Below are 12,467 nucleotides of genomic sequence, written 5' to 3'. Positions count from 1 at the left end.
TGATTGACACCTGAAGTTGAGATAAAACTTGTTCTTTCTAATTGAATCCCACACTCCTCCACGATGAAGGACAAAACTGACCTGTCACTAATTGAAACCAAGAAGTCCTTTGGAGTAGAGGAGAACAGCTCAAAGTTTGCAATATCCAGCTGTTTGACTTGAATTGGCTCGCAAAGTTCAATTACAAACCTGAAAATGAAAAAGCTTGCAATTAGAAGTGAAAAAGAGAATTAACAAAAATAGCATTTATGCAAAGCTACAGCACTGAATAGCTACTGGTTTCTCAGCCCCTGCATTTCTGCTTCTCGTTAGTGGGATGTACTTGCACAACAGCCAACAGCTGTAGAAGATATGCTGTACTGTATGTACTGTACACACCGACATGGCTCTCTGACATATGCCTTTAACAGGAATTTAGATCGTAAACAGGATGGCTAAACACAAACAGTGCCACATACTTTTAAGTTGTTGTGCAGAAAACTTCCCAAATGAACAGCTCATGCTTTTCACATTCTACAGCTACTGTATGCATGTTTTGGTAGGGCTTTAGCATCAACACAGACAACTTCACAATCTTTCCCAAAACAATGGAAAATGCGTGGGTAATTAGTGCTTTAGCCTTTAAATTTGGAATTCAAAGAGATATAGTGCCCTCCAAAAATATGGGGATGACAATGTCAAAACTTTTTTGCTTTACAGTCAAGAAATTTATACTTGTGATCACGAGATTAACACAAAAAAAATAATTTTATTGTTTTGTAATTACATAAAGATACAGGGTTTTTTTTTTTGAGAACCAGCAGTTCCTTTCTTTCTCGTCTATCAAGAGTTTCAACACTTTTCTGGCTCATTGTTATACTTCTTAAAAAGCCTGGTGGAGGTACTGTACTGTCATGGTCTGTGCATATCTGTCCACCTTTGAACTTGCTGGCTCATCTTTATTAATGATATAACTATAACTGATGACGGCACCAGCAGAATGAAATCTGAAGTTTACAGAATCATTACATCTGCTTATGTAGAAGAAATTGCTTCTATACCTACAGGTTAAGTCTTCAACATTCAACAAGACACTGACCCATAGCACAATGCCAATGTAGCCAAGATGCTCATGAGGCACAAAAAGCGGAAAAATCTTTCAATTCAATCAAGCAAGCATTTTGCATACATACTTCTGAAAAAAAAAGTCAGAAAACCTCAAGAACAGAGAGAACCCAAAGTGGCTGCACAAAGGCTTACCCAAGTATCTCAAATGATTAAAAGAGTTTGGTAAACTTGGCAGGTTACAGACTTCATGCAGCTATAGCGTCAAAGGGATATGCAACCACAGTGAAATGTGAAATTTATTTAAAGTGAATGTATCCCAATACTTAGGGGCCCTTTAATCACTGGGTTCTAATATGCATGGATTTACCCAAAAATAAACCAATATCTTACTTATCATTCACACGAGACACTCAATTATAAATATACATTTTTTTATTTGTGCAGGAAAAGGATTTTGACTTTGTCCTCCAGAAGTACTGGGATAGCAAAGTGATTAGTAAAAGGAAAGCTTTTTATATTGTATACTTAATCTACAACTATTGGTCTGTGTGGTGATTTTCAAAACTGCTGGTAAACAAACACTAAAATTAGACTGCAACAACTTACCAGATCTTGTTGCTACAAGGGTTTAACATGTACAAGTCCATATTTTCCATCAAAATTGCTGAAGTGCTCTGAAAACAAAATTTACAAAGATGAAAATGAATGTACAGTATGTGGACAAGAAAACAAATAATGTGAATGGCTGTACTATACTGCACAAAGGAAGGAAGTTTCAGTACCTTGGCCTCTGGGTTAGCAGAGAGGATTTTAGCACCACACTCCACTGAAGCGTAATTGTTGAAGTTCTTCTGTACTTTCTTTACTGTATGGGGGCTCCCATTGGAGGAGGGGTGCATTGACTGACCTGTGGGATAAAGCACATTCTAGTCATTGAAATCACCGAGGTATCAGTTAAGATTTATCGGTTTCTGTGGAAACTTTACTTTGCTTTACTCAATAAGACCGGCATTACATGTGAATTCCATTCAATATTTTTGCACTTAACGCAGTTGCCACAGGAAGACACATGTGAGAAGTTCAACTGTTAAAAGTTAATGAGATTTCAGAATTGCAGACCGGTTTGTCCTGTTCTCTCTCTCACAAAAAAAATCCCTCGTTCTAAGTGGCACACCAGGAAGTACAAGATCAAACATGAATCTTTTAAACATCCTGTTTAAAAGATTCAGTCACCTGTTTACTATAATTTTCATTTAAACTTAAGAATTCATTAAAATGCGGGCAATAAATGCAATGTTGGGCCAAGTTTTGAAATGGTAAATTTGATATTTGAGAAAATTGTTTGATAAAAGTGGCTGTTCAGAAAAAAACAAACATCACATTAAATACAATAGCAAAAAAATTAGTACTTTATGTGGGCTAATGTATTAAAAATGTTAGCATCAACTTAATAATAATGATACAAGAGACAATCATATCCGTAATGGGGATGTTCTTTGCAGAACAAAGCTATAAGTCATTATGTAATCACTCAAATATTAAATGTGTAGCATTGAACTAGAAAGATTTAGGAGCTCGGAACATTTAGATGCATCACTTTCTTTAAACGGAACAAGGAAGTAAAAAAATATTTACCAAATGCTTGGAAATGCCATTAAAGTGTGAAGTTAAAATTAATTAAAATTAACTTAAAATTGAGATATTTCAAGGAAGAATGTGTAAAGAGTATAAAGTTATACAATTTCAATACCACAGACACAGCTCACAGCAGTCACCTATGACTAAACTGTTAACCTGACTAATTATCCCCTGAATAATGAACTGAACTGATAATCCTAGAGGTTCACATACGTTTTCTGACAAAGACATTTAATGTTGGATCATTTAGATCAATAAATGAATGAACAAGTATATCCTTTTGCGTGTTACGTTTTATTGGGTTCTCTATTTTTATTACTTCAAATTTCAAAAGTCAAATTTATGCAGAAATTCAGAAAATACTAAAGGATTCACAAACTTTCTAGCACCACTGTAGATTATATTATTCTTTTTGGTAGACAGTTTTGTTGATACTGAGGTCAACTACTTGAAAATGTAAATGTGGTGAAGGCTTTCTGATACAGGGGGGAAAAAAAGCACACATCTGTTATATATTCAGACAAAGCAATTTCATTAGTATTTTTCTCATTTTCCTGTTGGTGCTGGGTGGTAGGTTTGCAGTTCTACAGCTAATAGACATTTAATTTTGAGGGTTTAAGCAATTTTCATTGTTTATCAGGTGGATTAACAGTGAACGCTGCCAAAGTTTGATATCTCATCTGAAAGACAAGGAGCTCAGCATCCCTGAAACATTTGTTCTGGAACTCTGTGGGGAAAAATTAAAACTCCTGTGGGTCATTTAAATCAGCCCATAAATTCTAGACCTGGCAGCTGGGCCGATTAGGCCTGCCCACGCCAGTTACAGGGTTAGAATCAAGTCACTTAATAATCCATATACTGTATTCTTATGTTCAGGGTAATTCTAATGCTCAGGGCAGGGCATAAAGAAATTAAGTTTTGGGTAATTCAAGACAGAAAAGCAAAAAGCAGCAGAAAATGTTTTACATAAAGTACTGTAAGAATCTGGAACCAACAAGTCGTGTGGTTGAAGGTGATTCTATGGGAACTTTTAAAAAAAGGGCAGGCTTCTTAAAACACTAAGTTCACTTGGCTGCTAGTAACAAGATGGACAGAATGACATTTAACTTGTGAGCTTTATGTTCATAAGATGCCGTGGGCGTGTTCAGTGTGGAGGCGGAGACCTGGATCACCTTAGCAACCACAGCTGTCCTAGTTAATTAAGGACGAGCTGCAGCTGTTGGGGCCCTTGAAGACACACTGAGCACCTCCCTGGACTGACGAGCAATCCCCCACAAGGGGAGAACCTTCCAGTGACAGTCCCAAAGGGGACAGAAACGCAAACGTAAGGCTGTCATTTTTCCTTCATTTTAAATTCTTTTTCTTTTATCCTGTCCCACCATGTATCTCCCACCCGGATAGCGCCGTCCCAAGAGGTTCTATTTCTCAAGGCTAGACTTAAATAGGGACAGTCCAGCCTGGACACCACTGCGCAAAGCAGCGCATTTTTTTTTTTACTTTTGGCTTTTCCCTTTTTCGCTAGCCTCGTCTGCCCAATCAGATGGGGTGTCGACGTTTACTGGTGTTTGCTGCAGCTCCTCCCCCTCCCACATTGTTACACAGCCTTAACGCGCTAGGTGGCAATAAAATCAATTATTTAACTACCAATATGTTATTCATCCTATTGTATTTAAACATGGCACTAGACACTTACTGTACAAATACCTACCTCCTAGGTCGGGTGAGCTATAATGTACTTACAATGAAGGATGGAAAATCCAAAAATTAAAACTATGAATGCTGAATGCTAAATATTACTGCCAAGTGAATGAAGAGACCACTTCTAATCAATGCTGTTCACAGCTGAAAGATGGTATTTCCACATGGACCTTTTAATGTGTCCAATGATACAGTATTGGACGTGTGTCAGTGGCCTCAGTACAAGGACTGACATGCAGAAGACATTGTTATGTTGCTCAGGAGACTGCACTAAGAAGAGATTTATTGCTTAATATATGTCCATAACGCAAGAGTGTCAGTTATTATATAATGACTTAAAACATTCTGAACTACAGACTTTTTATAACACCAGATGTCCCTTTTAAAGCGAAGTTTCTTCTTAATATCAAGCTACCGAATGTTCAGTATAGAGATCCATTGCCTTTTGCTTTAATTTGTAAAGGGCTGCAATTCACTACATCTCACTGCAGTTCTCACTGTAGTGTTGAGTTACGCAATATATGAATGCATTTTGTACGCTCCAGTTTTTCTACATATATTAGTCTGAGTAAATAAAAACCCTGCAGCTACTGAACAAGCTAAGCTCATACATACAGAGAGAAAAAATAAAGCTTTTAACTGATTCAGTATTTTCAGAAAATTTTAGTCTGTATTAATAAAGAAAGTGCTGTACACCAATAAACAAAATAAGAAAAAGCAAAAAATAAAAACAATGATAAACCAACTGTACATTAAAAGCTTTAGTAAAAATACAGCTAAGAACAGTTAACTAAAATGATCCATAATTACAGTCTGGTGAATCAGAGCAATGAGTTCCACAATCCATTATAGACAGCTTGGTCTTAGGTTGCATAAGAGGATATAAACTCGGATTAAATGATGGAAAATACTATTTAATATTTTATATATTCAATAAATCATAATGGTAGCCTGGAAGCAGACAATTCAGTTACATATAGTTAAAGAAGGAAAACCCTAAATTCTACTCTACATTTCACAATGGAACCAATGTAATTAACACAGGACAGGTTATATGCAGACGCAGAGAATATCTAGTTTGTACTGTACATGAGATGCAGTATTCATGACACACTGAGGCCTACTGGGCACCTAAGTACTGTATGTACCTACATATTCACATTACGAAACAAAGGCACTCAAACCTTTGAGCATCCAGAATAGCAAGGGATGTACAACTGGCAGATGGAAGAAATATTTTCACCCATTATGACGTTTCTAACGTGTTCTTCAAATGACAACAGAGTCAAAAGCACCAACAAGGTGTATAACTTCAGACAAGAGTTTCATTAAAGCAGCATCAACAGCATTGAAATCTTTAACCTTGCATAGTTGTTGGGAGCCAATAAAAGCATGACTCCAGTCACATATTTTATCTTAAAGCTCTGTTTCAATTATACGTTAAGATAAGAAAAGCCAACTGTAATGGGCAGAAGCTTTGATAGTGGTATAACATTTAGTTTGAAGGAAATCCGAATGCCATAGCACTGAAACCCAAACCCATGACGGTGAATAATTTGACAATAAAAAAAACATACTGTACATGCTAAATTGTATGTGTCCCAACATACTGTGGAACACCCTGAGTAACCAAGACAACATCAGATTGAAAAAAGTCAAAATTTGGGTCCTATAAACCAAAACCAACAAAAGTAAATAGTAAATAATTACATTTTATGTACACTCTATAAGATGCCGTAACTGGCAGTATCAAAAGCTGTACTTAAGTCCCATTCCAGAAATGTTGCAGATGTGAATTGGACATAGGATAAAATTTATTAGGAACTTTAGGGTCTAGATCAGATTTTTGTTAACAGCTGTGACAGTAACAGACCTCATCTCTGCAGATCGAAGACCAGAAGTCAAGGACTGTTTAGGTTGGTAACAAACGCATAGACAGTAGATTTGAGGTGATGCATAAGAATAGGGCCCCCAAACACAAGGACTGGGCTTCTTTTTAGCTACAAACTACATCATATCAGTAGCATCCACACCAGTAAAGCTAAAAACTTAGAACTGGAGTGGGCGTAGTTAACACAACAGCAGAGGGATGATTACTAATATGGTGAATTTATTTTGAAAAAAATTAACTGGTTTGAGAATTTTATTTACTGTGGGCATATAGCTATTATTACCATAACCCTTCTTGAGGGTTATTGAGCACTGCCATAGAACAGCTCCTCCTTTCTCTTACCACATTTCTAAACCACAACAATTTACTATTGAAAGCAAAAGAAAAATGTAAGTAGCTCCTAAACTGTCCGTTATGCTTTACTGGTCATCATTAGAGCTGCCTTGTGACAGCCCAATGTGATACAGAACAACAAAAGAAACAAAGGAAAATAAACTAAATGAATATTGGATATTGATTAAATGTTTCTGGTTGCACTTTGAATAACTGATCATTCTGACTGACTGACTGACTGTGATGCACTGCCATAAGCACTAAATCATCTTTTAAGTGAGTGAGATGATGGGGTACAGCTGATTAAATTATTTCATCTGTTGAATATAAATAGCTGGTAAAAGAAAACACAAAGGAACCAATTTGCCTTGCTTATCAAAAGAACAATGACTCTGTTCCATCAGTATGTTGGAAGCTGGACAAGTCAATGCACCACTGCTCGGTATCTGGGGTGTTCACAGCCAGCAATTTCTTACCCGGCAACACATTCATGACAAATATTTTCATTTTCCTGAAACTTTATAAAAGAGTGGTAGTTGTGTTTTCTTTTGATGCTCCATCAAAAAGAAAGGAACTTGGAATAATGAGTGCAAGGTTTACTTCAAATACCAGAAAACATACTCTTTTCCTTCTCCACCTCCATGACTTTTTTCTTCCATTCATCAAAGGTGGGAATATCTCCAGGGTCTTTGCCATTTACTACAGCAGATGGATCTGGCTCCTTGATATTGTTAGGATCCACTTTCTGGCCAAGGGAGAGAAAATCATGGAAGAAATGAGAAAAGGCACTGAAACCCCTATTGTTTTTAAATGAGCCTCATGTCTACATTTCACTTTTGTGAGTGAAGTTGCATTTTACACTAGGACAGTCACAACTGAGAATCCCAATGAAATGCTTTAAAAATATTAAGCTCTGAATCTTATAAGTCAAAATGTTACTCATCTGCAGCTTCATCGGTAGATCTGAAGTTCTACCATTACAATTTCATTTATAAAATAATAAAACACTAAAAAATAGAAACACTATTTTGCTGACATGTATATTGAAGTCAATTTACATGTGCACCCCTTTACAATGCTGTGCATTTAACTGAAGCAACATGAGTGAAGTACTTTAGCAAGTACCCCACCTGGGTTTTAAAACAACCTTGAAGAGCTAGTCCAGAGCCCTAACCACTCCTTTACTTTAGTGAACACTGGAGGACCGCATAGGAAAATAAGCTCATTCTCTCTCTTCAGCTAATGCTTCCTGAACCAATGCAGACCGTGGCTAAGAGAGCACAAACTGCATTAAATGTTAACATGGTCTGATCTTTAACTCTTGCTGTTTAAAATAAATCTACACAGGCACAGACACAAGAAAATTTAGCCCCATCATGACACAGAAATTAAGAGGGAAGCAAGTAAATTCGGAAGATTCAATTTTATCCACACAAAACAATTAAAGAAAACATTAAGTGTTGCAAAACAACCAAGAGATGATGCATGCACACATTTCTTTGATGCCTTAATACTAAAAGCAGTTCTTACTTAGAGATTACTGTGCAAAGTCCACAATAATCGACTAATCTGCATCCTTTCACAAAGCTCAAAACAAGAACTATTTTTCTTGTCTGTCCTTCTTTCAGGGTTACAAGGAGATCAAAAGCCTCACGTTTTTCCAAAAAAGGGTTATGCATTGCCACTGCAGCTCAAAAAGCACTAAAAGAAAGACAGATCTTGCCCATTTCATACATTTTTAAAAACCTAAGCTTTTACACGTTTTCAGATTGTTACAGAAGTTATATTAATGGTCTACACAAATACCTGGAAAAAGCCTTTTAAGCAGTATATTATTTTCTGTACTCTGGTTAATTGCCCTTTTCAAATTTTTGATCTAAAAACCTCGCTGAGCCTAACAACTGGAACTGGAAGCTCCATAGTGGCTCACCTCTCCCTTCTGCACATGAGATGTGTTCCCACCACTCTGGTCCAGCTCTGGCTTGTCCTTAGCCACTGGTGTCAAAGGGGAGTCCAGGTCAGTTTTGGTCCCTTTGCCTCTTCCGTGGGTACTGGAAATATTCTCTATGTGCTCCACAGCCAGACTGTAGGGAAGAACAGGATGGGGAGAGGAAGAGAAGTACATTACACTAGGTGAGCTGTTTGCACGAAAAACAAAAGAAGGCATTCTGCACTGAACCTAGTCAACATTTTCTCTTTTGGCGAAGACGACAGCAAAATAGGCAAGGCAAGTGGAGTGTTGCTCAGCATAGCAAAGACGTTGTTGTTACCTTGGTCCCTGTGGATTTTGGTCATTGTGGCTCACAGGCCAACTTCAGTACTCACCTGTCAAGCGATCTGTCAAAAGGAGGGGACTCGCTGGGAGGGGACGCCACAGGAGTCCCTCCAGCCTCACAGTCAGCAGCTGACTGCTCAGCATCATAAGAGCTGCCTACATGGGTATCAGCACTGGGAACCTCTATTGCACTGAGGGAAAGAAATGATAATATGCTGTTTACCTTGGTGACCTTGCTGGACAGGAAGATAGAGGAAGGAGAAAGGTAAGGGGACTCATGTGCAGATGGGTCACCTTAATGGTAAAAAAATATCAGTTTTGGGCCATGCTTAGGTGAACTGTACTTCTCAAAGAATTTTTCTGAGTAAGGAAGAGTTTCCAGAATTGAGGCTGAATTCAATAAGGTAATGCTTAAAAAAAGGGTATAAATTCTGAGTGGCATAATAAGTCACACAGAGAAAGACAGATGACTTTCTCCAAGTGGGATTTCTGTTGGTGTCTGCACATTTAATGAAGGGGACATTCCAAAACAGGAGACCTGGGCAGGTATCCTGGAGACTACTGCATCCCAGCAGCGACAGAAAATGAACACCAGTCTGTGGAGGGTGGTTTAGCAGTATTAAAAGATCTCAGAAATGTCATCAATATTATTTCACATAACGAAAGAATCTACATTCAAAAAGTGCCCTACTGTCATTGCCATTTTAAAATGAAGTAATTTGAGCTAAAACTGTCTGACCAATCTTAAACATCAAACATGCCCACAGATTCAGGAGTGCTAAAATTAGATAATGGTACTTCTTACCATAAAATTCAAACATAACTGTTTGAAATTAAGCTTTGAAAGTAGATTATACTGTATTGATTTCTGCTCTTCCAAGAGCTAATCTACTTCGTAACCATGGGTTCATTTTGACAGGCTGTACATTTTCAAGATGCAGTCACAGGACTCTGAATCACGTAACCAGAAGGTGAAATTCCTTTAAAAAAAAAACTGCATTCTCTTTACTCCTCTTCTACACTTATATTTGTAGTGCTCAAAACACTGCAATATTAAATTGTAATAAAACACCAAATCTTTTAATCTGAGGTCACTGATTTGATTATTTTAATTTGTTAAACTATCCAGATGCGACTTCTTATGAAACATGTTCTTCACCCTTAAAAAACTAATGCAGCCTTAGTACACTCCCCTTTTGAAAGGTTTAAAAGGCATCTCTCCTGTTGTAACCAAATTCCCCAATTTAAAACAGCTTTATGTTTGCCATTAATACAAAATACAGGAAATTAATCCACGGTTACCAATTTAAAAAGATTTTCCAAAACTCCAGTCAGAGATAGAAGGCAAATGTCAAAGTTGCTTTAAACAATACAAAACCTTTAAATTGTGAATACTTTTTACATATTATTTTGTGTACATTAAAAAGAGTATCAAGCCTATATTTGATTGTATTAACTATATATTTTAGACATCTTAATGTTTATACATTTATTTAAAATGGGGTGTCAAGTATTGTGACATTTGATTAAATAGATGTGACAACCCCATATTTATTGATAATCATCTACGGCAAGACCTTTATGTTAATATTTAAGATTTGCTGCAACAGCAATTCTCTCATCTGTATCCACATTTTAAGACCAAAGGTTTGATCTCAGATTCTGGTCACAGATCACCTGGCTGCTGTACTGAAAACAAGAAAATGCATTCCATATTCCAACATTAAAACCGTGTCCAAATAGCTCTACTATTGCAACCAGGTCCCAGTCTCTCAACTTTCAGATTTAATCGATCATATCACTTAGCTTACACTGAAGCTCATCAAACCCACACATCATTCACTTCTTACATGATACGTGAAAGATTCCTCTGGGCAAAACTATTACAAAAACATCAAATACCTGTCTAACTGGTCTTGTGCACAGTAGCAAGGAACAGGAGCTCTCACCTTGACTGTGTGACAGGAGGGGTCTGTGAGGTAGGTGTGCTGGAGATGTTCTCAGTAGTAGCAGAGGCAGAGGAAGGGGTATCATCCAGGCTGAGAGAAGTCTCATGCTCTGGCACTGTCTCAGACACTGGCTCTGGCTCAGCTAACCCACTGGGTTCATCTGTTTTCACAGTCTGTCCAAAATATAAGGAGACAGTAGATTTATCATTGGTTTCTCCAGCATTTTTACCTTTTTCATACATGGTAGTTTCAAAACTAAAATTATACAAACCAAATAGAACAAATGCCAACAACTGTCTCCAGTACTGTCAAAACGTCTTGTTCACCATATTAATGTTGGTTCGGAATTATGTTATGAGATTTAGATAAAATAATATCTTCAATTACAGCTTTGCCAACAATTTGATTTTTTGGAACCTGAAAACCTGTGGTTTTAACTTCTGCTGCCTAGGTCATTTGAACATTCTGCTCTCAAGCAACATTTCATTTAAACAATATTTAAGAGCCTGTCCAGAAAAAAATACTGTCCCCTGTCAGTATACTGCACATGGTTGTCACCAACCTTATACTACTGCTGTGTAATCAGTAAAGGAATGCTATATACACATCTTTTAACATTTATTACAAATGAATGTATGTGAACAAGACTAATATTTTTGTGCATATAAAAAATTAATAATTTTTTCTTTATTAGTGCTCAAAACTAACAATGGTTTAAGCACCATGTTCACTTTAAGACTTTTAATCACTTGGTTCAACGTAAAGCTCTCCCTGCTTCCTATGAAACTTCCTTCTCTGACCAATTCTGTCTCAAACAGTAAAATGCTCATCTTTCCTTTCATAACATTGCAATATATCCCTTCGTGCAGAAAAACAGACAAAAGACTTCAATGTTCCAATAATAAATAAGAAAACTTTATACCTACCAATGTTCATTTGATAGGCTAGAAAATAGAATCTTGAACAATATGTTTGTCAATTTCAGCAGCTCCAAGCAGTGTAGAACACTAGACTAGCTGACTTTAGATGTTACAGAAGGTAAAATACTTAAAGCACAAATCGCCCATACAGTACCTCTCAATGGGAAGCTACTGTGCTCTGTACTACACACTGTATTCAGGAGGAAAACATTCTAAGGAGTTAGATACATTCTTTAACATTATAAAGGCTTAGCTGAAAGATTTTTAACCTGATCGTGTTCTTTTTCTTTGCCACAGTCCTCTCTTAATATTTCATCTTGAAAAGCTTTTTCAGCCTCCAGTCCATAATCGTAAGATGACTGGATATTCAAGGACCATTTCTCTTCATCCTGCAGGTTTAAAAAAAAAAAAGATGAAAAAAACGTACCCACTCATAAATAACAGATCTCCACACATTCCAGTGGCTACATTTTTCCTTGTTTTGCCATACATTTTAATAGCTATCAAATCTTCAGTGACTTTCATAAATCTGTTTTAAACTTTGAAAAGAACAGGCTCATTTCTTTTAAGACATTTAGAAAAGCTTGCTTTGTCTATGTGCTACCACAAAACTTTCTAGAGTTTTCACTGCTAGATCACCTAATTAAATACATAATATACCAATGAACACAATGAAGAAATTATTTTATTGTTAACAGTGAATTATATGGCAAATT

The 12,467-nt window shown here is 36.8% G+C and overlaps 1 protein-coding gene across 5 annotated transcripts in view; it reads right to left on the bottom strand.

Moving 5' to 3' along the window:
* suco (SUN domain containing ossification factor) overlaps positions 1 to 12,467 on the bottom strand; it is a 41,633-nt gene that overhangs the window by 16,857 nt on the left and 12,309 nt on the right. For all 5 annotated transcript variants that reach the window (XM_088926956.1, XM_088926957.1, XM_088926953.1 and 2 more), the window contains 8 exons: positions 12,021 to 12,140; positions 10,832 to 11,004; positions 8,933 to 9,073; positions 8,538 to 8,691; positions 7,229 to 7,352; positions 1,830 to 1,954; positions 1,654 to 1,721; positions 82 to 189 (listed from right to left, as the gene is read on the bottom strand). In XM_088926956.1, the coding sequence (XP_088783082.1) occupies positions 82 to 189; positions 1,654 to 1,721; positions 1,830 to 1,954; positions 7,229 to 7,352; positions 8,538 to 8,691; positions 8,933 to 9,073; positions 10,832 to 11,004; positions 12,021 to 12,140 (1,013 nt within the window). The remainder of the gene's footprint in view (positions 1 to 81; positions 190 to 1,653; positions 1,722 to 1,829; positions 1,955 to 7,228; positions 7,353 to 8,537; positions 8,692 to 8,932; positions 9,074 to 10,831; positions 11,005 to 12,020; positions 12,141 to 12,467) is intronic.

The sequence above is a fragment of the Atractosteus spatula genome, chromosome 11, assembly GCF_055471065.1.
Source record: "Atractosteus spatula isolate fAtrSpa1 chromosome 11, fAtrSpa1.hap1, whole genome shotgun sequence".
Classification (NCBI taxonomy): Eukaryota; Metazoa; Chordata; class Actinopteri; order Semionotiformes; family Lepisosteidae; genus Atractosteus; species Atractosteus spatula.
The sequence above is the reverse complement of the archived record's forward strand: the minus strand, read 5'-3'. Positions and strand labels throughout refer to the sequence as shown.